At 37.2% G+C, this 26,926-nt stretch overlaps 2 protein-coding genes across 4 annotated transcripts; both read left to right on the top strand.

Annotated features, from left to right (window-relative positions):
* Positions 1–1,377: 1,377 nt before the first annotated feature.
* Positions 1,378–10,544, top strand: LOC126782976 (transcription initiation factor TFIID subunit 14b-like). Of its 3 annotated transcripts, XM_050508348.1 has the most exons (5): positions 2,872–3,615; positions 7,132–7,353; positions 7,941–8,128; positions 8,211–8,332; positions 10,357–10,544. In XM_050508348.1, the coding sequence occupies exons 1-5, from the start codon at positions 3,530–3,532 to the stop codon at positions 10,441–10,443; spliced, it is 705 nt and encodes a 234-aa protein (XP_050364305.1). In that variant the 5' UTR covers positions 2,872–3,529; the 3' UTR covers positions 10,444–10,544. The 3 variants fall into 3 exon arrangements, 1 of the variants encoding a protein (XP_050364305.1); XR_007670827.1 differs by lacking the exons at positions 7,941–8,128; positions 8,211–8,332; positions 10,357–10,544 and having other exon boundaries at positions 1,378–3,615; positions 7,132–7,276; XR_007670826.1 differs by lacking the exons at positions 7,132–7,353; positions 7,941–8,128; positions 8,211–8,332; positions 10,357–10,544 and adding an exon at positions 3,895–3,956 and having other exon boundaries at positions 1,378–3,615.
* Positions 10,545–15,415: 4,871 nt separating this feature from the next.
* Positions 15,416–16,175, top strand: LOC126782979 (protein SMALL AUXIN UP-REGULATED RNA 51-like). The gene has a single exon (XM_050508353.1). The coding sequence runs from the start codon at positions 15,500–15,502 to the stop codon at positions 15,815–15,817; it is 318 nt and encodes a 105-aa protein (XP_050364310.1). The 5' UTR covers positions 15,416–15,499; the 3' UTR covers positions 15,818–16,175.
* Positions 16,176–26,926: the final 10,751 nt, after the last annotated feature.

The following is a 26,926-nucleotide window of genomic DNA, read 5'->3' as shown; positions in this document are numbered from 1 at the left end:
CAATACGTTTACTCATTTTCTTATCATCTTCATGCAATTGAGCCCTAACATCATAAGCCCTAAATGAGGTTCCTCTTCATAAGACCAGAGACTTTCTTATGAAAAAAGCCCGTGTTCGGTCTCCCTTTTTCAATCATTTTACCTTTATCTATGATTCTAAGGCAACACATTAAAGCCCAAAACTAGGTAACAATATACAATCCCAAGTAAAATACAATACTAGTTAGAACACTCCTCCAACTAGCCTCTTTGAGCTCCTTTCATCGATTGGTCGTTCTCCAATCCAATGACATGTTTACTAATTTGGAATGAAACTTATTAAAAATGTAATTCATCAGGAATGAGAGACGAAATAGATTTAGATGTGGAGATTTCAATTTCATTGAACTATTTACTTATAACATGGAATTAGAACATAAACAATACTAATTACAATTAATGTTGTTTACTTACCATTTGAATCAAAATTAAAATTCATTTGATTATTAAAATACCCCTATATATGTAGTCTTGTATATCTTCTACTTACTGATAGTGCTAGTATGCTACATCAATTTTACCAGCAGAATGACATACAAAGGTCACTACACTATTGTTTTTCTTTAGCATCCAATAAGACAAATCCAATTCCAATTAGATTTTCACCTATTGATCATATAGTATATAAATAAATAAACAATTAGAGAATATTATTAGAGAAAGAAAATAACTGACCTTAAGTACTCACATAGATTATATATGTGTGTGTGTGTGTATATATATATATATATATATATTCTCAATTTGGGTTATACAATTTGAAAATATTATTAATTACATTATGGTAGTTTTGGTAATAAAAATTGATACCAAAACTGATAGAGAAATGGATTCTGATACCCACCTCCCCATTTGAGTATTAAATTAGGGGGTTTGTCAAGAATCAAGTCTTAACGAGGAGATGAGACCCATATTAAATCCAATTCATTAATGTTTTAGTAAATAATAGAGTTCTCTCTTTATGGAATTAATTGATCAATTCTCAATTCCATTAAGTTAGTAAACTGCCACAAATCTTCTGCTCATTTCTTACTATTCTCGCTACTTTGGTGGTATGAACCATAGATATACCAAGTGGCCGACAGGGGAGATTTTATCAAGATTTCAGTTAATAAAGCAATTTAGGTATTGAATGAGTGCAACTTTGTTTTGTTGCATGAAATGAAAAGCAATCATTTAATCTGGTGGTTGAAATTAACATCTTTAACTAGTCCTCGTTGGAATGAGATAGTAGTAGTGTGCATAGTGACCAAATTAGCTCTTGATGTAGTAGATAATATATCATTATGTAAATTTAACTCCGATGTACTTGTGAAGCCTATTATTATCCAGTTTATGATGTCCGACCATTTCCCTCTATACAGAACACAAAGTTCTGATATTATTCCTCGTTATATGCACCACATTTCTCAAACCAAGAATCAAATCGCCCTTAAGAAGCTCCATGCACACCTTCTAACAACAGGCTTGCTTTTCATATCCCCTCATTTTCACTCTAAACTCATCATTTCATACTCCAAATGCCTTCCCCAACACAACAACCTTCTGACACTGACCAACTTCTTCAAATGCGTAAAATCGCAAAGCGTACTACCATTCAATGTGTTATTATCCGACTGGTGCCGAAATGGGTTTAATTCACATGCTCTCAAAACCTTGTCATTCATGCACAGTAGCCTTGTTCCTATCGATACCTCTGCTCTTTGTAGTTCCTTAACTGCTGCATCTTCTATCAAAGATGTTGGCTTCGGTAGAGGGATCCAGGCCCATGTGGTAAAGTCAGGGTGGTGCTCCAGTGTCTTTGTTGGGAGTGCTCTGATTGACTTGTATGCGAAGTCATTGCTTATTGGAGATGCAGACAAAGTGTTTGATGAAATGCCGATGAGAAATACTGTTTGCGCAAATGCGCTTTTATCGGGTTACGGTGATGCCAAGTTGTGGGCTGAGGGAGTGGAGTTGTTACGGAAGATGCCGGCACTGAGTATGGAGTATGATCACTTCACTTTGTCCGCAGCATTACGCGCCTGTGCTGGGCTAGCTGCTGTTGAATTGGGTAGGCAGGTACATGGCTATTTGATCCGTTCTGTTTGTGATGTGGGGAGCGATGTGTTTCTGTTGAGTTCCTTGATTGAAATGTATGGTAAATGTGGGATGGTAGCAAAGGCTTGGCGAGTTTTCGAGTTTGCTGGAAAAGGAGAGGGGAAAAGAGATGTGGTTATGTGGACTTCACTTCTTGGTGTGTACGGTAGGAACGGATACTATAAAGAGGTAATTGAACTGTTTACAGATATGTTGATGGAAGGAATTAATCCAGATGGGGTGGCGTTTGTGACGGTCATCTCAGCTTGTGCTCATACCGGTCATTTGCAGCTCGGCATTGAGTATTTTGAGTCCATGGAACTCGAGTTCAACTTGAAACCAAATCCAGAACATTACAACTGTCTAGTTGATTTGTTCTGTAGGGCTGGTGAATTGGGCAAGGCCTGGAAGCTTGTTGATGAGTTGCTTAGTAAAGATAACAGCAGCTGCACTGTTCCTATGTGGGGAGATTTGCTTAATGGTTGCAAAGATCAAGATGATCTTGAATTGGGTAAAATGGCTGCACAAGGGGCACTTGAGTTGAATCCTCATAATGATGGTATTTATGTCCTGCTGTCGAATTTGTATGCCAAATTCGGAATGTGGGATGAGATTGACCATTTGAGGGGATTGATGAAAGAAAAGGGTTTAAGGAAAGATGTCGCATATAGCCGGATAGAAGTCACAAATTGATTAGCCTAAGTTCGAGTGTGTGAATAAGCGATGCAGAGTATGGGGATGGGTTTGCTGAAACTCCCCTCAACCTTTTGTCCTTTTGGCATCATATTTTAGAAAGGAGAGGTTGAGGCAGATTACAATGCATGTAGAAGCCATGGGACTGCTTACTTTCAAGTTTTCAATTTCAAGCATCATCTCCTTCAGAACAATTTCAATGCTTCCTTTATCAGGTCACTGTCCCCATCATCTATTCGAATGAATGCAAACTGTAGAAACAGGACAGACCTAGTGTATTCTTCATGGCAGTGTTCTTCATGTATTAGCATAGGCAGCTTCCAAGGTACGAATTCAGTTTCCTAATGCAACAATGTGTGCAAGTGAATAGGCAATTCTTAAAGCATGACTACGGCCCAAAGCTTGCGAAACAGGAGCCTATTCTGGAACCATCCACAGAAGGCAGAGCCGCAGAGGCTTCACTGAAGGGTGTTATGGTAATTTAAACTGAATATATTCTAATTGGAGTGACTGAAGTACCCCTTTCTGCTCAGTATAAGTGGTCGGCAAGGAGACAAATCGAAATACAGTCGTCGCATACGATAGCAGCTCGAGGGAAGCTTCGACACCGCAGTGGTCTGCAACTTGGCGCCAGAAACCCTAAAGAGTAAAGAGTAAAGAGAGAAGAGCTCTCTCTGTCTGCAAGGACACATGAGCAATATTTGATCTACCATAATGGATGGTCCAGACCAGCCTGACACCAGCGCCCCCACCCCAAAACCTCAGCGCGCCAAGATGGTTAAACTCGAAGACACTGAAAAGAAGGTAACTTTCGTGTTTTTACAGTTACCCATTTCCGATTTTACTGAAACAGAAATACCCATTTGAAGATAGCTCTGAAACCTCACCTTTGTGACCTGGTTGGGTGTTGTATCAAATGGTTCTTTATGGAGCTTGAGGACACATTTTGATATGAGTTGAAATTTGGGTCATTTTACATTGTTCTAATAAGAATGCTGTTACCATTTAGAGCTCTGGACAGAATATGCTGTAAAGATAAATTGTGGGTTTTTATTATATTCCAGTTCATGTAACATTGTGTAGATTTTTCATAAGAAACTCAAAGATGTTGAGATTAGTGTTCCGATAGTGTATGGCAATATTGCTGTAATAACCCTAGATTTTAAAACAATATGTGAATTGTTTTGAATTCTATTAAGTTTTGGAATTTCAAATAAAATGAAACTTATTGTTTGCGATGTTTTGAAACGAAAAACGGAAACGTTTTCGGAACGTTTATTAAGAAAAACGTTACGTTTCCGAACGATTTTATCGACTTTTATTTCGTCGCTCGGTTGTGAAAACTTTCTTCACGGAAGTTGTAGAGCTCGTCGATACGAGTTCGTGGATATGTGACGCGTTCGAATCGGACGTCGGAGGTAAAAGTTATTAACGTCGGAAGTTAGTTTCCGATTTGGAAACTAGTATAAATAGGTAATTATAGGATTAGGGTTTCCTTAATCAGAAACCCTCATCTCACTTCTCTCTCTCTTCATTTCGCCGCACTCTCTCTCTCTCTCTCTCCCTCTCACCCCGAAACTTCTTCCTCTTCCTCAATCGAGATTCTCTCTTCGATCCTCCTTCTCTGGACCGCCGTCACGCGCACCGCCTGGCTCGGCGTCGTCGCAGGGACAGCCACAGCTACCCTCGAGCTCGCCACACCTCCCCGCGCCGGCGTGAGTGCCTCAGCTCCAACCCGAGGTCTGCAGATTTCATCGCCGCTGGCATGCATCCCTCCGACGATCACCGATGACTCCAAGGCGTGGATTAGGTAAGGGTGAGTTGATTTAGTCGATTGTTTGGTTGTTTGGTGTGTTTGTGTTGGATTAGAAGGATTTGTTGCAGATCGGGGATGGAGGAAGGAGGAGGGGGACACCGCCGCTTTAAGCGGCGCGTGTGAGGGCGTGGGTAGGCTAGGGGCAGCGTGACGCCGAGGGGAAGGAGAAGGTAAGGAAGAGGGTGGTTTTGGAGGCGGCGGTGGCGAGATACGCGCCGTGGTTAGCCTCGGCGCGTGGGCCCCACGCGCGGCCGGCCGGAGGTGGCGCGTGTGCCACACGCGCCGCCGTGTGAGGCGGTGTAATTAGTTTTGACTGAAGGGGTATTTTGGTAATTTAATGTATACGGTAAATGTAAATGTAATTTTTATTTACTACGGTAAATGTAAGAAAATTTTACCTTCGGTAAATGTAAATATAAATTACTTTCAGTAAATGTAAAAAGTAATTTTGTAAAAGGGTAATTTAGTATATTTTATTTACTGAATTTGTATTTACATTTAAATCGTACGTATACGTACAGAAATACGTATTAATATTTATACGTACAGAAATACGTATTAAATATTTATACGTACAGAAATACGTATTAATATTTATACGTACAGAAATACGTATTAATATTATACGTACAGAATTACGTATTATTATTTATACGTACATAAATACGTATTTAATATTTATACGTACAGAAATACGTACATAATAATTATACGTACAGAAATACGTATATATATTATTTATACGTACAGAAATACGTATATAGTACTTATACGTACAGAAATACGTATATAGTACTTATACGTACAGAAATACGTATTAATTGAGTATTGTACAGTAACCGTGAATAGTGAACAGTGAACAGTAATTTCGTAAAACCGAAAATTGCTGAACAGTAATCGATTATTACTGTTTCGGCATTTAAAGGTTTACGAAACGATCCTAAATTCCTTTCTTGTCTTTTCAAGGTGATCGTTAAATCAAGGAAAGGAATTATCATCGGGAATTGTGGATTTACGCTCGAATCTATAAGGTGAGTAAAATCTCACTGAATTACGAATCTACCCTCGTGGTGATTCAACATTTTTGCAAGTGTGTTTATTTAATAAATTACAACATGTATATAACTTAGTGGACTACGTATATATAGTATAATGGTAATAAATACATATATATATATATATATAGTTCATTAAATTACATACTGTTATTAATTTATTAAAAATAGTCATTTCGGTGACAGAAAAATTGTGCATGTGTGATTTTAATGGTACGATATGATGTGAGATTATCGTACGTAATTTTTCAGGTGTTTATGAAATATGACATGTATATGATATAGTGGACTATGTATATATTGTATAAATGGTAAATAAATACGAATATATATAGTTTGCTATATAATATACTGTTATGATTTTTATTATGATATATTGTGAAAGTTTTAAAACGTACAATATGATGAGTGATTATTGTACATGATTTTATCACGGAAAATGTGAAATATTGTGATTTGTCTTCGGACGTGATGTGTGGTACAATATGATGTGAGATTATTGCGCATGTGATTTTATCACGGAAAATGTGAAATATTGTGATTTGTCTTCGGACGTGATGTGTGGTACAATATGATGTGAGATTATTGTACATGTGAGGCAAGTCGGAACCTAGCCTTTGGCCGGGCGAAAGTTACGATACAGTTAGAGCTCTAGTCTGTCTGCCATAGTACTGCATGAAGGTAACGGGTGGTTATCTGCTCATGGGTACTCAGCTTGTTGTGGATGTTGGGTGACGGGTGGTTACCCAACATCAGCGGTATACTAAGTGAGGGGTAACAGATGTGTACCAGCGCTCATTAGTTACCATTTTGTGAAAGTATTAGAGTAACCAGATGGGTTGCTCGTTTTCTCATGATTTTCTTTATACTGTGTTGATGTGGAGTTGTGTCTTTTATGAGACGAGAGTTATTTTAATATTTTACTCATACGAGCTGTAAAGCTTACCGGGTTTGTGTTGCAATCCCGGTGCACCAATTTCAATGGTGTAGGGGATACTTCCGCAGGTGCTGAGTAGTGGTGATTGAGTGACGACTCCGAAGACTCGAAGTCGATCGCATCCAGTCGTGGTGAGGTTCCATCGTCGATTGTGTGTGAGATTTGGTGTGATTTTATTAGTGAGGTTGTTGTGAGGATTATACAATTCCATTGTTATATGTTGAATTATCATTTGGTTTGTTATAATCGGCTTGACTGAGTTATGTTTTAAACTCAGAGGTGATCCGCTGTGACACTAAGATGATTTCGAATTCATTGAGATTATTTTGTGTTTAACGATTTTAAAATTTTGAGTTTTTAAGCTCGAAATTTTAGGGTCGTTACAATTGCATTCTGGCTCGGTAAGAAGGCAAACGAGTAAGTATTTGTTTGACTGGTGCTAGCTTTATTGGTTTCTTGCATTTCGTACACGTTGATTTGAATGTTTGAATAAATTTGGGATATGTAATTAGGTACCAATCACATAAGTGGACTGTGTATGTTCGTGGGGCAACAAATGAGGATCTTGGAGTGGTGATAAAGCGTGTTGTTTTCCAGTTGCATTCCAGTTTCAACAATCCCACTAGGGTGGTTGAGTCACCGCCATTTGAGTTATCAGAATGTGGCTGGGGTGAATTTGAAATCGCGATTACATTATTCTTCCATAGTGATGTTTGTGAGAAGCCATTAAACTTGTGAGTTTCTTTAAATACCATCCAATGTTCTTCCACGACTATACTCATGTACTTGCTATTTGGCTACAGTTCATGTGTATGTACTTTCAATTTTGTACCGTCAAAGCAACCCTCAAGAAAGGAATAATATAACGATAACCAATTGTTAAGAAGCCACTTTAGTTGGCTATAAATTTCCAATGTAAATATGCTTGTTCGCCATCTCCGAGTTACTGTACACAGATACCTTCTACTATGTACTGTATTGTTTTAGAAACAGTTAGGTATGTGTTTAACTGATAGACTAAGTACAAACTAGAAATTTGATTGAATTCTTTATATGGCATCATTGTTTCTATATGGTTTATTCCATAGTATCAATATGTTTTAAGGTGCCTTTATTTTCATATTAGTTTGATGTTAAATTTTAATAGCACAAACTGAACAACCAAACAAGATGTTTCTTTTTTGTCATGCTTTGGCAGTGGATGTAGTCTGTAAAACTTTCTAATAGAGGATGTTAGTACACACAATACATATGGAAAGCCCTATAACAAGTAAATATAAATTAAGGCTTCTGATGTATTAGTGTTACAATTTCTTCACAGATTTCATCATTTGAAGTTGTACCCAGAAGATGAATGTGGTCCTATGTCGACCAAGAAACCTGTGGTCGTGGAATCCTATGATGAGATTGTGTTCCTTGAGCCTTCAGAGAGTTTTTTAGCTCGTGTCCAGAATCATCCTGCTATAGTCTTTCCCACATTACCTTCTGGTTTGACTTTACCTCTGCCTGGTATAACTTATTCTGCCTTCCTATTTGCAATTTGTTATTTTTACTGTTGCGGATGTATAATATTCATTTTCGTTGCATGTAGTGCCAGTTGAAGACCCAAGTAAAAGAAAGAGAGGTGACACAAAAGATCATCCACTGACCCAGTGGTTCATGAATTTTTCAGAAGCTGATGAGCTTCTACAACTGGCTGCAGCTCGTCAGCAGGTGATCATTACTTGGTCTGAACTTTTCTGGATAAATGATAATGATCTTCTACCTGATTGATGTTATAGATTTTCTTGCATTGTTGTGAGTTATTTACTCCTGCATTGAAGCTTAATTAGTATGTACTTCCTGAATTTCTTTCTTCGTAGTCAAATCTTTTCTGTGGAATGCATTTAAGTGCTTATGTTTAACCTATTGTTTTATTTTACTATGGAGAGAGTTCTTTTGGTGAGCACTCTGTTCATACACTTTTGACAGTTAAAAAAAAACTTGGTTAGACTTCTAAGGCTTGCCTTCCATATTTTGGAAGTATATTACACTTCTTATTGAAGTAAAATAATGCATTGTACTCACCCTCTCCTGAGCAGTTACATCTTTTTGGCAACTTTTGGAAGTACTAATTTAAGATTTTTCTCCATAGGTTAATGATGAAAGCATCATACATAAGTTTACTCATAATTTATTTAATGCTCATGAAACACGATAAAAGCTGTGAAGCTGGTGTTCAATTGTATAAGACACTTTAGGGTTAATTATGTGACAAACAGGAAACTAATGATATGCACTAAATTGATGACTTATGTAGTACAAACCAGGGTTAGTGTCTTTAATATAAAACTCATCATACGCTCAGATATACAGAAGTACAAAATCAATTACTGGCCATCCTCCCTTCAGTAGTCCTGCAATGAATTTGAACATTATTTGGTAGAAAATGCTGTTTAGATATTAGTTTATTGAACTGATTATTTGGGGGTGAAAATTTATAAAGATTTATCGATTGTTTGGGTCTGTTGCAGCACTCATACAGTTCAAAATGCTGATATGATATTAGTTTGAGCTGATTCTTTGGGTCTGTTGCTGATTAGCTATTAGTTTATTGAAATGATTTTTTATTGAACTGATTGTTTGCAGCACCAGTTATAAATTTCTTGTTTTCATCTGAACCGCACTTTGAACTGTATGAGACTATGAGTGCTGCAACTTGTAACAGTGGAATAACGTATGTGTAGGGCTCAAATGGCTCAATGAAACTTAAAACGCTATGGTATGGCTTTGCAGTGAGGGGTTGTAAAATAAGAAGGGGTGGCATATGATTTATAGGATCAAATATGTGTTCCGTTGGGGGTCATATGATCAAGGTTTTCTGAGTTTTGTTGGTAGTACAGAATCTAACCTGAAATTCTGAGTTTGGTGACCTAAAACTTAGAACTGGTGAGTCATATGGTTGGCCATTTTGAGGATTGGTGCTTTTCTTTTTTAATCCCAAGAACTGGCGCAGGCAATTCATCAGTTTTTTGTGTATTTCACCTATATAACAGAAGCAAAGACTTTGTTTCGTACCTTCTTTTGTTTCAATGTAATGATCAAATTTATAGAAAATGTATACAGATTGATATTATGGACCATTATTACTCTTACAATTAACTTTGAGAAACGGTCTTTAAAGATCATAGTGTTGAACCAGAGAGGAACTGGTTAAACGATCAAAACAAATTTGAAAATAGATTGCCTATTCTGTATTTTAGTTTCCCCAACATGCTCAAAGTACGTATGATGTCTATGAATTGACCAACTTTCTGATATCCTTACTGACGGTCTACCTTTCCACAGTCCCTAATGGCTCCACCATGTGGAGGCATGGGAGCATGGTATCTTTCTATAGTTAAGTCATATAATAATCCTTTGACTCAATAAATCCTCTATCCACTTACTGCTAAGTTCGCTAAGAGTCCTAAGACTAGTACTGTTTACTTAAATTCTAAAATCGGGAAACACTTCTCCACCGACTCCACGTTAAAAATTTTTCCATCTCTGGCATTCCGTCATGTGTTTATAACTACTGAAACTCAGAGTAAGAACTGGGTAGTTTTGAAATCTGAATCTTCCACTTATGCCATTGAATCCATGCAGTAGAAATTTTTTATAAAAGTTGGTTGGCTTTACAGAGATAAGTATTTTTCATATTAAGGTTACTCCATTTCAATGTATTGACTGATGATAGTGGGTCTCCAATGTAATAGGTGCAAGCTCATATTGCTAAATTTGGAAGAGAGATAAGTTTGATGAATGGCCAGCAACAACAAGTGAATACTGTCTCCGACCAGTGAAGGCATCAGATTTTCGTGACCTCAATTTCCAACTTGATTTTGCCGCAGCTTTCAGATTTTTTTTCATCATAGATGCTCATGGTGACATACAAGCATACCAATCATATGTATTGGATCCAGTGTTCTAAATATCGGATATATCGGCCGATATATCGGCGATATTTAGAAAACGATACGATATCGCCATATCGGTTGACTATATCGGTCAACGGTCAAATATCGGTCAAACCCCGATATATCGGTCAAATATCGGTCAAACTCCGATATATCGGTCAAACTTTGATTTTTTTATTATTTTCTCAATTTTTTTTTAATTTTTTAATATTTATTTCCTCTTTTTTTTTTAAAAAACTTTTTTTTTTTTCATTTTTTCATATATATATTTTTACTTTATATATTTTAAATATATATAATGAATTTCAAGTCTAAATAATCATTCTTAAATGCCTATTTTTATTATTAGATGTCGTTCGTGTACTTTAATTGTCATTAAATCAAGTATTTATTTTCTTTAGTTTACTTAGTACCGTTTTTTTAGTTTATTTGATACATATTAAAGTATAATTTTATAAATTTTATTGAAAATAAGCAAATCCGATAAAACCGATATATCCCCGATAAAACCGATATATCCTTCGATATATCGTTTTACCTCTCGACCGATACGATACCAAAAACGATATTTAGAACATTGATTGGATCAGCTATGAAAATATTTGCCCTTTCCCCTATTAGGTTTTCTTTTAACTGAACTTTGTGGTGTTACTCATCACAATGTGGCTATGTATAAAAAAATTCCAAAATGAAGAAAGTAAAAGTTTTATCCATAATCAAAGGAAGAGTAGTGTTAGTCTCTTACTTTGACACGTTAGTTATTGTTGAATATATTTTCGTTGATTATCTGTAAGATGAGATGATTAGATATGGCTGATATGCCAGTCACGAAATTGTTATCTTAATAAATTTGATCTTTCGAGCAAGTGTAATAGGTTCTGCATTGTTTTCATGGCAAAGGAGCATGGTTAGATTATTCTTCATACCCTCATTGGGATCCTGGGTAAGTTGGCTTCAACTCTATGCTACTGTTTTATTTTTCTTTTTGTGTCTCCTTTTTTATTACGAATCTGGATTTTAATTGTTGTAGCAATAGAGCTTATTTCTCAAATATTCTATATATGACCATCAAAGTTTTTTCCAAGAGAAAAAGGCTCGTATGGAGTTGATGGGTTGCTGCTGCCAAAAACTTACTCAAATCTCATGGATGTAACTGCACACAGTGAGCATAATCAGTCGTAGACAATACATATGACCATACGAGTCATGTGAGTCAATAGCAGGTACTTCCCGTAGTCCTACTGCGATATTGTGGAAATGTATTTTACCTGGGCCCTGCATGTTATGTTTATGGTTCTTGAAAATAACCTTTGTTTGTCATAAATCTTTGTTCTACACAGATCAGGTATGACTGTATGTGTCTATCCTTGTTCACATAAGCCCTTTGACATTGTAATTTGTTTGGGAGGTCAAAAAAATTATCTTGTTTCCTCCATAATGCATATGGTTATGGTATAATGATTGGTGTTTTGGTCAACTTTATGTTTTTACCTGCAAGTAACTCTTAGGGTAGAAAAAGGGTTATGGCGTAAACAATATCATCTTCAGTGTCATTGTCTCTTCATCATGTGTTTTCGACCACCCATTTGACATGCAGCAAGAACACATGGGTGGAACTAATTTCAATAATCTACATTTGATGGCATCAGTACTATCAATTACTTGATCCTCTTGTTATATACAGTCTTTTGTTTTGCGAGACTTGAGAATCCTATCCATACTTGACGAATAGATATGGATATGCTCGACACTATCTTTCATAATATTCTTTGACTAATCACTATTCTACGTCATATTTAGCGTATTTGTTTAAATCTTTGTATTGAACAACCCATATGACCATGCACCTCTGACATCATTGATAAAACGAATTATGCAGCTTCAAGGTTCAACGTTCTAGCATATCCACCCAGCTCACATGGGTGTGTATACTCCTCTCTATACATTTAACTTCTCCTGTTTTATACATATATGCTTATAGATAAATAACTGGCAGCTTTTAGTTAAATTTTATCTTATTTCTTACAAATCTTCAGGTATTGGTGAAAAGGACGAAGACAGCTGATAAAAGAAAAGGGTATGCCACCTAAACTCAGAAGACTGATAAGACATTCCACCTTCCATATTTGCAGTTACCGTTCAAGACTGGTGAGTAATCTTTATAGGCAAGTAAAACCAACAGCCGTTTTGAGCAGTTGGAAATGATCTCACAAGTCCTTACATTTGTTGTCCTTACAGGAGCAATTTGGGGCAAGAGTAACATGGCCTTCATGTGCCAAACCAAGAGCGAGTCACTATCACTCAAAATAAAAGGTCTGAAAAACAATACCATCAGTCTATTTAACCTTGCGGGGCACCGCATTTTCTTTGGTAATTAAGGTGGGCCTTTCTAGTCCCTCTTCTGTTTATTTATTCTTCTCTTCTCCAAATCAATCTCATTCACAGAACATGCAGGGCTTCTGGAGAAGATGGTGACATGCAGGTAACTGATACCTACGCATCTCTTTGGTGCTGGCTCTACAACTGATTTCAATTCCACCTACATGGACCCTCTAAAGTAAAAAAATCTACATATTTTCTACGTTATCGTAGCTGGCATGAGATGCATTGTCTAATTGGTCTGTTACAGCTTAAAACTTTTCGTGTGTGGTTGAAAAACTATATGAACTATCTTATACTGTGTTTTGGCAAGGTTAAGAAATAAAATGCAGATTTAAAGAAGGAATTCCGCAGGATATTAGTATCGAGTAACATTCTCTATAACTAAACTGTTTATTAGCATGTGTTAACCTTTGAAAGTTCTTGTTAGCGGACTGAGAAAGACAAATTGAAAAGACAGAAGTGTAGGACAATGCCGTATCAGGCATATATCTAGCTTTGCGGACCACCTTCTAAGGCTTAGAACATGGATGGGATATCGAATCTGTTGAAACGGTGCAGAGCTAGTGGTGTACGTTTGAAGTATACTTATGTCTTATTTGGAGCTCCTCTTTTGATTAGTGGTACTGGTTTCAGCAAGTACTAAATGTTTAGTCCACTAGGTTTTTTAGACTTGATCCGTTTGATGCGTCTTAACTAGCCGAGGCTCGTAACTGTATAGTTTTACCCCTTCGGCCATGTTAAAAGCCAAAAATCTGTTCTGCTAATTTAGGTTGGGAGTGTGGGAGTTAAAAAGCTCTTTAGGTACAAAGTAAAACCTTATACCCTGCAAAGCTCAATATTACTGAGTTTTTCAAGCTTTTCTTTTTTATCTTCATGTTTTGCTTCGGTAGTATTCACTCGAAAAATACATATAATCTGCAGTAATTGCCAGAGTTGTTAATGATTGCGATAAATTTATAAACCCAAATGCAAGTGAAATGTAGGAATCATCAAAGGGAAATGGTAGTTGGGGTTGGTGGTATCTTCTCCCTGAGGATGTGTGACCATCTGGGAAGAGATGAAGAAGTTTTGTACAGTTGAAACGTGCGGATGGGTTTCTTCAGCAGTAACAAGAGTTCACATGGGTTTATTGCTGTACATTTTTTTAACATGGTGTTGTTTGTACAGTTCTGTTTGGAAAGACTCTTTGCTTTTATTCATCACAATGGAATCAAAACAGAACAGGTTACCCAACAATGACAAAAGGCCAAATAACCTATAGTGGTGTACTCAAAAGTACAGTTATCATCGGTCCGTGATTTTAGGTCATAAAACGAGCAGTTAGAGGGATAAGTCTTGAACTGCGGGTTCCACTATAAATCCTGTAGTCTCATCTAGGATTTGGAAGAGCTAAAAGGCTATAGTTTGAAATTCTGTGTTGGATTCTTGGTTATAAAAATGTCGGTGTAGTATTTAGAGGAAAGTTCCACTGTGAAATGCTTGGCAGATCAAGTCAATTGAAAGGTAACTCTTATGCGCCTGTGGTTCAACATTGTGGAAAGATTTTTTGCTTTAATATGTGTATGTTTTGATGTCTACGTTGTACGGAACCTTGGCTTTTTTCAGAATTCCTTGATCACTCTCGTCCCGTTTCCTGTGTTGATTCTATTATGGCAATGGCCGCCAATTTCCCACTAGGTTGTGCTATAATCCGTATATTATTTCCTTTTGGATTTGATGTTGTTCATGATCGGATTATCGTTTTCCATTTGGTATAACTCAGTTGCCATCCGATCTACCTGTCGGAATTTTTTGGTCTTTCGGCTAACTTTTGACGTCAACCGCATCATTTGGAGCATATGTGTGACATTGGTGAAATGAAAACTGCATACGGTATTCACAAGTCTCGTGCTTAAGGCGATGAGGTATCACCCAACAACAAAGATTAGGTTCGAGTTTACGATTTATTCTAGCTCACGCGAGATCATCAGATCAGTAGAAATATTGACAAAATGAGCCACCGTCAATAATTGTTAAGTCGCTTTAGACTTGTCCAATCAAATTATATTGCGTATTTCTTTTCGGCAAAAATCAGATTACAAGAGCAAGTTCGCACCGAAAAAAAAATGATTGCTCATATCATATTAATCATCTCCCTTTGTGGAAAGTCATGTGATCTGGTCAAGATAATTAGTGTCCTAAAGAATAAAAGAAATGATATCAAATTAAGATATGTTTTCATCCTAAAAACATTTGCATCAAGAAAATGAAAGGGGAAGAGAGGGAGTGAGAGAAGAGGGTCCATGGTGTCATTAGGAGGGCCAACAGAGAAGTGTAAACCCAGTGGGTCTTGGCTCCTTACACACCCCAAAACACCCGTGTTATGTCCTATTGTCCTTTGCATTAAGCCCCCACACTCCACATGACCCCTTCGCCTCAGTCCTCTTCTTCATCTTCATAAATAGCCCTCATCACCCTCCACTTCACTTCACCACCTTCTCTACCCTCTTATCTTCAAACCCTCTCTCCTATTCTCTCTACTCATCCCAAACTACCTACCTTCTTTCGGTCTTTGTCAAACATGGCAGTCCGGAAATACAACAAGCTTCCCCAAACCGCAGTCCTGAAGCAGATCCTCAAACGATGCTCGAGCTTGGGGAAGAAGCAACACGGCTACGACGAAGATGGTCACCCCATTGACGTCCCCAAAGGACATTTCCCGGTGTATGTGGGAGAGAACAGGACGAGGTACATTGTCCCAATCTCCTTCTTGACTCACCCTGAGTTTCAATGCCTCCTCCGTCAAGCAGAAGAAGAGTTCGGCTTCGATCACGACATGGGCCTCACCATTCCCTGCGAGGAAGTCGTTTTCCGTTCTCTAACTTCCATGCTCAGATGAACCGTCCAAGAGCGAGCTCGAGAGATCGATGGAGTTTCTTGAAGAAGATGGCCAAGATGAAGCTATCCCCCTTAGCTTCTCTTTTTTTCACCATCTTCCTTCATTTTTTCCGTCGATTTCAAGATCTTTATTCGTTTGAATTCTTTTTAGGGGTGTTATCCGGAGTGGTTTTCTACAAACCCTTTTGATGTCTGATTAGTGACTCTAACCTGGAATCTAACCCATGGACATATAAATGGGTTTCATTTTGTATAAAGTTTGTGATCGATGGATCGATTTTCCTCACAGAGGTAGTTTGTCAAATGCCCTGTGAGAGAAGCTAGTGTACTACTATCAATGAAAGACTGGATCATTTCCTGTTTGCTTTTACAACTCTCTCTGTTAGTTTCTCTTTCACTCGGAAAAAACACACTAATGAGTACCACCATCTGAGATCTGTGCATGAGTATAGATGCAGCTTTAACACTACGTGAATCTGGGAGAGATGGAGGAATCAAAATCAAAGAGCATCTGGTTAATTATAACTTAAGAAAGGGTTTCTGCAAAGACATATGCTAAACAGAGTAGGTTGTCAGAGAATATTGGGGGTACATTGGCATGTACGGATCGATATAGATGAGGATATTCAATATGGTTGGTGAGGTTTCTGATTAGATTACTCAGGTAAGGTACTTAGCGATAATCAAAGTGCTATTAAAACGATCTGGGTCATTCTGACTAGGAAATAGCATTTGTAAATTGTGAGTGGCCCAGATCAGCTTGCTGACTGTTAATAATTTTAGTAATTACGACAAAAGTGGGCAACGTCTATTAAACGCCTGCTCTCCGAGCGCCGGCCCTTAATTTGCAGACGTCGTTTTTAAACCAAGAGTGATACAGAGTAGGGGAGAGATGGAAGGCGGAGAGAGCAACAGTGGCGGCAGTAGTAGTGCCGAGTGAACCGTGCGTGGAGACTCTGCAGCTGATGGAGAAGAGTGGTAGCAGCGGTAACGAAAGCCGGAGATCTGACAGCGGCGCTCGGAGAGCAGGCGTTTACCAGAACTTGCCACAAAAGTGATCTATTTTGTGTGGAATATGAAATTTAAAACATTTTGCATATAAGTTAATATATTTTGAAGAGTGATTTGCGCACTTGTTAATTGAGTCGTTATATTTGTCTTCAATGTGTCTTTCTTTTGTTTTTGTTTTTTTTTTGAAAACGCGTGTCTTTCTTTTGTAAAGGTAGGGAAATATATATATATATATCATCATTAAAATAAAGCGATCAACTTATACTAGGTTATGCAAGAGTAAGTTCTGATACAAAGTCAAAAAATAAACTTTTATTCTACACTATTATGAAAGAAAAAAAACAACTCACAAAACAAATAATAACTAAAAAAGTAATAACCTAAATAGAATTAGGGGCTCTCGAATTTCTCATGAGTACTAGACGCAACGGTACACCATTTGGAGCAAGTAAAGAAGGAAATCCCTAATAACCTTTTGTAGGGATCTTTGTCGTTTGGAAAGGACTACTCCCCAACAACAGTAGTTTTGATGCAAGAGCATCGATCCCATATCCGAGACCTCGCCATCATTCGACACTGCCAGGGTGCCGGCCCTTCGAGACTCAGTGATGGTGCCAACGAACCCGAACTTGATCCACATCCTTGCCCAGACACTGTCCTAGAGCCTAGCTAGAACGTACCTATATATGGCTTGTTGCTACTACTATATAAGCACGAGGTCTTTCTTTCTTTCCTCTTAATGGATTTACGCGCAATTCCCACGTACTATTCCATTCAAATTTACCATAAACAATAAATATATTATAAGTCGAAATCACGATTTCTCACTTAACAATTTGAGGCTAAGCCACTAGACCCTAGGAAGCACGGAAACGTCCTATCACCCACGTTTCCCGCTTCCGAAGCGGAACCATTCCGGAAACGCTCGGAAACGCGTCGGAAACGTGCCGGAAACGCCTGGAAACGTGTTTCCAGAAAAATGTGTTTTGGAAACGCGGTGGAAACGCGAGTTTCCTAAAAAATAAAGGTTTTTTATGTTTTTTTATTTTTTAAATGAAAGACTAGACCTACTTTCGTCGAGTCAAATGACTTATTTCGACATATTTTTGACCTCCCACCGAGTCACCGACCCTCCTTCTCTCTTGTTGATACCTAGATCTCTCATTATATTTCACTACTAGAAAAAGTAACTTAGTTGACATTCATATTTCGTCACCTAAAGACCATATTTCGTCGTCTTAAGTCATTAGATGACGAAAGTATCGTCGTCTAAGAGGCGTCACCTAACTGCTGTGACTCAAGTATTTAGACGACGAAATAAATGCTTTTGTCACCTAGTAAAGACTAAGACAACAAAATGACTCTTGTCGTCTAATATTCAAGGTGACCAAATGATACTACTTAAGCAACAAATCACATTCGTCGTCTTTATTGTTAGCTGACAAAATTTATTAAAATATATTATTTAATTTAATTCTTATAATGAACGATTTTTTTCTTCTGATTGAGCGATATTATTTATTGATATTAGTTTTCTACTATTATTTTGGTAGATGTTTCTGGTAGGTAATCATCTTAATTAATACATTAATTAAGTTTTCTTTGTCATAATTATCCTTAATCTACCGCCACCGCCACCAATACCGCCACCAATACAACCATTACCAACACCGCCACCCCCACGTACTACCATACCGCCACCGCCACCACAATCAACTACATATAGCCTCGGTTCCCCACCACCTAACTAATAGGGTTCACACCAGATGTCGTCGCCACCATCGAAGCTCGGTGATAACCCATATCCCAAATCGAGCAAAACCTCTAATCTAAATTGAGTGAGACCATACTCCAATCAAATTTCAAGCCACCAACAACCCATATGAGACACCAATTGATGTTGAAGCTCCTTAAATCCTGACCTAGGTTCGACGAAAACGATGAAGAATGGTGGCAGATATGTGTTGCCGTGTCGGAAGCTCATGCTTGGTATTCAGAACAGTCAATTTTTGGGATCTCAAAGGAGAAAATATCAAAAAAAAAATTAGGAAGGAGATAAGAGATCTGAGTTAGGAGGATAAATATGAATAGTTTGATTTGGAAGGAAGAAGGAGAAAATTATGGTTAGGTACTTAGATCTGAGTCATGTCGATTATAAGGATGGAAAAGGAGATGATTATGGTGATCTGGTTGTGTGGGATGGATACCAATGGTTCGATTTGGACATATCTAATGGCTTACATTTATGATCCGCACTATCTATTGAAATTGGACAGTCATTTTGCACCTTTATCATATCTCTACGCCCAAGTTTTCTTCTTTTCAATTTTGTGTTGTATTGATATATATCGAATGAAATAATAGGTACTTACTTGTATGATAAATATACTCTATATATATATATATTGATATAGCCATCATATATCCAATTACATCGACTATTTTAAATTTTCCTACCATATATCTATGTATATCTATTATATTTGTTAATATGCTAAGATTGAACCTTATTGGAAAGAACCTTCAAAATTTATAAATTAAAATTTCCTAAATCAATCTTAATACCAAATCAATATATAATTAAAGATTGACTCGATCTTGAATTTCAAGTTTACTACATAAAATTATCATAATTCGTCTTAATTGTCCTCGAACATCAATGGAATGCAATAGTGTGTTCCCTATTCATAACCTATATTTATCTCATACTTATACATGTAAATTTTCGTGTTAATTGATGCATATTAATGATTTATAGTGAATTTATTTCCTAAATGGAAGTAACATCTAATTTTTTATATAAAGAAATGAATTCAAATTCAAAAATATCCATCTTAACTAGTCATAGCTTTCAAATTTAAAATAAAGCACCACAAATTTAGTCTCAATTAATTATTTGAAACATTATGTGTACGCTATTACTACCATATAGCGACTCTTTCGGTTTTCAACATACATTTCCTTATAATAAACGTGTAATTAACTTTTTTTTTGTGAACGCACATGCTAAATTGAAGTAACATCAAGTAACAAATTAAAAAATCTTTACCAATCATAACATCTTAATTACTAGAATACAACAAATATTAAAACTTCTCAATTTACACTAATTTTTTTGGCATCTTCTTTACTGGAATGGAATGATATTTACACGTACTATTAATTGGTGACCTTTATCTTGGACTCTTAGAATGATTAGTCTTTAGCACCCTGTTCCCTGGTCAGCACTCTTAGTCTTTAACTGTCCTCAAACGCCAATGGAATAATGTAATAATATTTCGTCATCTAAGAACACTAATTAGTCATCTAAGTACCACTAAGGTGACAAAATCTAAGTGTGTCATCTAAGTGCTATGTTTAGATGACAAAAGATTAATTTGTTGGCTTAGTTGCTATCTTAGACAACAAAAATCAATGTCGTCATCTTCGTGCGCACACTTAGATGACGATATAAGTATCCGTCGTCTGAGTTCCACTAAGGTAACGAATTGGGTGACGAAACTAATTTCGTTGTCTTACCTTTTCTTAGGTGACGAAGATTTTTAGCAGTTGTCGTCTAAGATACTTTTTTTGGTAGTGTTTGTATTATTTCGAATTTTGAACACCAAGTTATTTAAGTTATTTGAGATTTTAAGGTTACATAAACTAAAAATTTGTTATTATATTTATTTTTTGTATAATTTATATTTTTTTATTTCGACGTTTCCAAAACGTATCCGCTTTGTAAAAATTTTGAAAAACACGCTTCCGCGTTTCCAAACGTTTCGGTTCCACGTACCGGTACCCGATTCTGTGCAGCCTAAACTAGACCAAATGATAATGGCATATATACTGTGCTTTTGGTATGGAGGGACATTTTCTACTTGATATAACTTCCTTTAGTTTTTATCTGCTAATTAAATAAGAAAATTTCAAAGGATATTGTCATATATATACACGTCTCTTTGGGTTTAGAATGTTGACCACGCGATGCATAGTGGAATACAACACCAATTTAACATTGTCAATGATGAGTTGATGTCTTGATGACTAGCGTATATATGCATGATTCCTTTTCTTCTAGCCTTTTGTATCAAAAGGTATAGCACATCCACCGATTATGTAATTTATTTGACTATTTTGAGAAGCTTGTTAGTATTAAAAACTTATTGAGAAGCTAGTTGTTAAAATTACATTCCATGCATCCTCGTACGTTGATCGATTAACACAGTCGAATATATATCCACCTTGGAATGATTAAATTGACCAGGTCTAAGATAAATTTCCTTTTCGCAATATGTACTACAGTACTAGCTAGAACTACAGATATTTAGGGTTAGGAATACAGTTAATCTGAAGGAAACTTTTATGTATCAGTGGAAACAAATTAAATAACAAGGATATCCAATCTTATACACGATCGAGTTCACAGAGATCATGATCCATTGACTCATGTATCCAATCTGATTGCACAAGAGAAGAGACGTATGAATGTACGATGCTTGTATTACTTGACAATGAAATATCAGTTTTATCTTATCCTTTTGTGACATAGAATACCAAATAATGGTACACTGCCCACTAACGCCCCCATTCCTATTCTAATTGAATTCCAAGATCAATCATGAATGCAACTACTATTTGAGAGGGGTTATGTACCTAACACTTCTGATAAGAGCTAGCCCTAAGTGCTAATTCTAATTGATTCATGCATATTTGGAATTGAACTTCCAAGGGCGGGGGTGTTCATGAGCTAGTGGCGCACATGATTTATTAATGTTGTAGTTGATAGAATTGATATGATTAATGAAGCTTAACCCTAGCCACTGTGCATTCATTTCTTTCTTGCCACTAATTTTCCCTCTCAGTTAATTAGGTTGATCTTTCACGTTGCCAGGGAGGACAACTCATCTTCACCGATCGTATAGTTTCCGGCGCAACTTAGGCGGACTCCGATCACTCACTCCATCATGCCTCAATCTCTCCAGGTTCTTTTATATATGTTATGTGTGACTTTTTTTTTTTGATGAATATGTTATGTGTGACTTGCTTGCGAGAGCTTATTCTGTGCACGGCCCGTGTATATACGCGGGTTTAGTTGCACACCACGCGCTATTAGTACAACTGGGGGCTTAAGGCTGTTGTTTGTGTTCTATTAAAACTGCACATGAACTGATGTATCACCCTCTTTACCTGAAGGACACAGCACCACGACCCATTCTCGTCCCCCGCCTCTTCTTTGATTTGTTTGTTTCGTTTTACTCTCTTCACATATACTAGCAGCGAATTAGAGCTTCAATGGTTAGTGGTTACTATGTTGGATTTGTTTTTCATTGATTCTGACTTCAACCCCAATTTTAACAATTGAGACCAAGAAGGATGATGAATCAAGATCTGCTTCTCTATGGGATGATTAATCAAGATCATGGAGAAGTTTAATCACAGAAGAGGAACCCGATGGAGATAAGGAAGTTGCAGAAGCATCGATCGAACTCAACCTCAAAACCGAAGCCGCCGACGACTAGATCCTCACCCTAGCTCCACCGATCGAACTCATCGGGTGCCACGCTGGTGATTAGTATGGCATATTCAGAGATGCTCCTAGGCCGTGTTCTATTTCAAAATAGTGTAGGGGAGGAGATTGGCGGCGGGGTATGTCGAATGCTTCACGCACGCCTTTTCTACTATATCTGAGTCTGATCTCACACAATCGAAATATGCTCCGCCTGTTGAAATGAACGGCTTTGATCACCCGTGTAAATATACGGGCCGTGCACTAAATAAGTTTCGCTTGCTTAAACGGTGGTGGTTGGGAAATCTGTAATAGAGAGGGTGGCGGGGAGGCGTCAATCGCCATTAATTTGTATTGAAATAGATCCGCCGTAGTGGGCTTGGCATCGTGAATGATCAGTTTCTAGGTGAAGATCGACGTTACGACGACTAATGCTGTGACTATGCGTTCATTTGTCGATCGAAATCATTTGAATGCTTTCATGATCTGATGGTTCCGGTGAATCATTAACTTAAACGTCAAAATAAAAATATTCTCATCTCTTTTTCATTAACGGAAAAAGAAACATCCTATTTGGATCGAGATGTATTATTGTACAGTATTTAGGACCAAACAGATACACTAATTTATATAAACGGACACACTAATTAATCAATCCATATATGCGTGATTGCAGTTTGCCAGCAAGTTGCATAAATGCTTACACTCTCCCTCACAACACTCATAAATTCGTAACGATCGAGGGTCCCAAAAAAACCATTATTTCATCAATCCTTTGAACATTGGAATCACTGATATTGAGATCTTGCAAATCCTTTTACAAAGAGTAGGACCAGATCGAGAGAAGCAAAGGCTCCCTGTAGATAAATGGTCCAGCTGATAATTATTAGTGCATCCTTGTTTGTTTTCGCTAGCAACCACAGAAAGCAAGTCCGCCTCACTAATACCTCTACCAGAAACTGAATTCTTACATGCAAGTTACAACTTACAACTGCCTTTGTTTGGTCTTCGAAATATCTTCATTATATCTGCGGCCCCTAATCGATCCATTATATTTGCAGAAAACTTTCTCTCCTCATAACAAAAATATCTCCTCTCATGAGTCTCATATCGATCGAACAACTGTTCTTTCTTCCCCAGCTTCCCAGATTCGGTACTGATTTGAACGATCGAACTAGTTAATTTAATGTTCGTTCGACCTTTTATGATGTCTTTACAGAGTGCGATTATTTTCAAACTAGATAGATTAGCTGACATATATATATTACAACGATACTTTATCATATAGAGACCGAGTACACATCAACCACGTAGAGTCAATTAACCTCCAAGTTCTATCTACTTGTACTTAAACTAGAGGAGCAAAGCATATATATGGTTGTGGACGTGATGTCAACAACTTCCGATCGTAACACCTTTATGTCATATTCCAAGAACAAAGTATACATAAAACTCGAGGAATGCACATGCTAGTAATTGTAACGTCAGCTTCCAACGTACTCCGATCTAGAGACTAGAGTCATATCATCCATAGATTTATACGAAGTGGTAATCTTATTTACAAAGTTGAAAGTTTCGTGACTGAATACAATCGTCGGTCGTACACACTACGTATACATTTATCCTCTCAAATCTAATACTATATATTATAAGTCTTTATGAACTGTAACTAAAAGAAGGTGAAGGTTATAAACGGATTAATCCTCCAACATCTATCCCTACAACTCATTGCATATCATGATCATGTACAATCATCAGTAATAGTACGACGCTGCCAAAGTTGGGAAGTTGAAATGATGATCATGATCGAATTGGTCAGTTAACAGTTGGACGCATGTTCCTTCTGCAGTTTTGTCTACTCGCATGTCCCACCTCTACTGGGAATATATCCCTCGAAATTTCTCCGAAGGAGCCTTTCGATATCTGTTCAAAATTAATCGATCGATACGTTTTTTTATGGTTTGGGTACGTAATTGGTATCTAAAGATACCATTTCCATATCCATATATACGTACACCGATTGCATCCCCCCCGCCCCCCCCCCCCCCCCCCCCCCCAAAGCAGAAAAATAAAGGTAGACCTCATCATGAACTAGTTGCTTGATTAGTTTATAGCAGGCTTAGCAGCTATATTACAACTCCAGATTGGCAGGCACCTTATCTAAAGCTGTCTCTTCCCAAACCCTGATGATAAAAAAACCAACCATGCATGAAGTTGGAATCTTAAACCTTAAAATTAACATGCACAGGTATGAGACGAACGTGTACGTTGAAGATAAGGGAATTATCCGCCACCGATCCACAACTGTCTGAAACTCACCAGATCGATAACTCTCTCCCTCCATGTATATATGTCTGTTTCTACTTCCTTAACTTCCACAGAGTTCAAATCAATTAGTTTTTATTTGATGCCTGCTGCAACGTGCTTCTGTAATATTGTTCATTTCTCTCCAGCTAATGCATGTGTATATTTGTCTAAATAATGAAGGGCTGGAGCCTAGACAAGGAGAACAATGGTAGGGAAGACATGTTTGGATCCAAAAATATATTTGAAATGATAATCTGAGTGTATTGTCCGGAAGTACATGCATGGTCACTCTCCCTCTCTATTTATCTCGTTTTCAATTAATTCTCTGCAAGAGCTCTTTGATCTTCACCTACTTATATTTACGAACCCTAATCTTCCATGCATGCTGCCAACCTTTGCTTCAAAAAGAAATTATGTCTTTTCTACAGTAAATGAATTGTGTAGGACCTTCAGAGGGAGACGATGAATTGGCAATGTCTTTTCGTATTCTTGTCATTATTTATAGGTTCAGCTAGGTACATCTTAATTTGCTACCTGTTTCTTTTCCATGCCTTCACATCTTTCATTCTTTCTCATAGAAAATGTTTCAAAGACAAAGGTACATAATTATGAACTGGAAATACTATAGCTAATTAATATATTAACGCGTTTACTTGATTGTTGTACTGAGTGTACTCATCTGCATGCAGCTGGCTCTTGCTAATTGCCGAAGCAACTACAATTAGGTGATGGTCGGAAAATCGAAAAATAGAAAGAAAGAAAATCGAAAAATTCAATTAGGTTAACAATATATATTGAAATTGATTTGACCAAAAAATATATATATATATATATATATATGATTTCTACTTGTACGTATGTAGAAATGTCATGTACGTCCAACTACGGTGACGTACTATGTTGCCTCATCACACGCCTGAAACTCCCATCGGATCAGGCATATATGCATGATAACAGTAGATAATTTTTTTTTATAGGTGATAACAGTGGTGTTGAAGTTGATTTTTTTTTTTCGTTTGTGACATGTTATGATTCATTGATATATTTCGAAGAATAGTTATCATGATGTTCAATACTCAAAACATTGAACGTCAAATATGTTCGTTTCGAAACTAGATCGACATCTAGATTAATTGGGAACGATTATTGCCAATTGCCTGCTATGGAAGCATTGGTTTCAGTTCACCTCCAATAAGTTTCATCAATGTCGTTGATCGACGAAACCTTTCGTCATGGTGCTTGTTCCTCGATTCTCAGAGAGGGACTCTAAAGATCGATTGCGGCTGGCTCTTTGAATGGTAGACAAAGTCGCCGTGGAAGGAAGGCGTTGGAAATCTAGCTATAGACGGCTAGGTTTGGGAAAGAGCAGAACGCTCAACACCTAAGCATTTGCAATCTTTAGTGTCTCACTGTCTCTAATGCACTGTGGAGCAAACTCTATCACTCTATCCATATATTCTGAACTCCGTATTTTATCCTAAATTCCTAATTGATTTCACCCTTAATTTTACAAGTAACAAATAGTAAGTCAATGCAGAACTGCTTCCATGCATACCGACTAATTAGCTTTTGATATTAGAGCCTAGACTTATTTGGTACATTTTTTTCCATGAATTAAATTTCATCAAGTATCGTTGTTTCTTTTCTTTATGAACACCATCAAATATCACTTCTACTTCTTTTTTTTGGCAAATTTATTACTTATGAACAAAATAGATTTTGAGAACCATTGAGGGTAATGTCTTTGCGTTGCTGTGTTGGTCCCAATCTCAAGTTGGCATAGTAATGTCATTTTCCACAGTAGAGATATTCTTCTCATATTGTTTATTTTTCCCTAAATTGTCCCAAGCCAATTTCTGTGGCCACCAAGGATGCAAGTTCATCCCCACCACGAGGGGGCACAACTGTCTTTTGGCAAAACACAAAAGTACGGCCCCCTGTACGTACTTGGGGGACTCTGATTGCATTACCTGCTTTTCACCAACCTACCAATAGTAAATGGGGAAATGCCGATGATAACCTGGTCCCCGCCCTTCAATTCTTTGATAGTTACCACATGACGTCTGACCCACACCTGATGGCCCACATGTTATTTAACACAAAGCGCGAAGTAACGTGTGCGCCGTCCCACCGGAAACTCGGATCACACTCGATTAAAAAGTGGGGTGGAGTGAGGGGAGCAAATTCCCTCCTTATTTTTTTTACTTTCATTCTCATTTATCTATTTATGTGACACGTGTTTTCTCTAACCTAATCATATTAATTATAGTTAATCTTATTAATTTTATTTATTTTCTGATT

The sequence above is a fragment of the Argentina anserina genome, chromosome 2, assembly GCF_933775445.1.
Source record: "Argentina anserina chromosome 2, drPotAnse1.1, whole genome shotgun sequence".
In the NCBI taxonomy this organism is placed as follows: Eukaryota; Viridiplantae; Streptophyta; class Magnoliopsida; order Rosales; family Rosaceae; genus Argentina; species Argentina anserina.
This window is presented reverse-complemented; position numbering and strand designations above follow the sequence as displayed.

Coding starts and splice junctions, on each gene's coding strand:
- LOC126782979 (XM_050508353.1), top strand. CDS start 15,500: ATGGCAGTCCGGAAATACAACAAGCTTCCCCAAACCGCAGTCCTGAAG.
- LOC126782976 (XM_050508348.1), top strand. CDS start 3,530: ATGGTCCAGACCAGCCTGACACCAGCGCCCCCACCCCAAAACCTCAGC. Junction 7,354..7,940: donor TGTGAGAAGCCATTAAACTT/GTGAGTTTCTTT, acceptor ATTTCTTCACAG/ATTTCATCATTTGAAGTTGT. Junction 8,129..8,210: donor TTTGACTTTACCTCTGCCTG/GTATAACTTATT, acceptor CGTTGCATGTAG/TGCCAGTTGAAGACCCAAGT.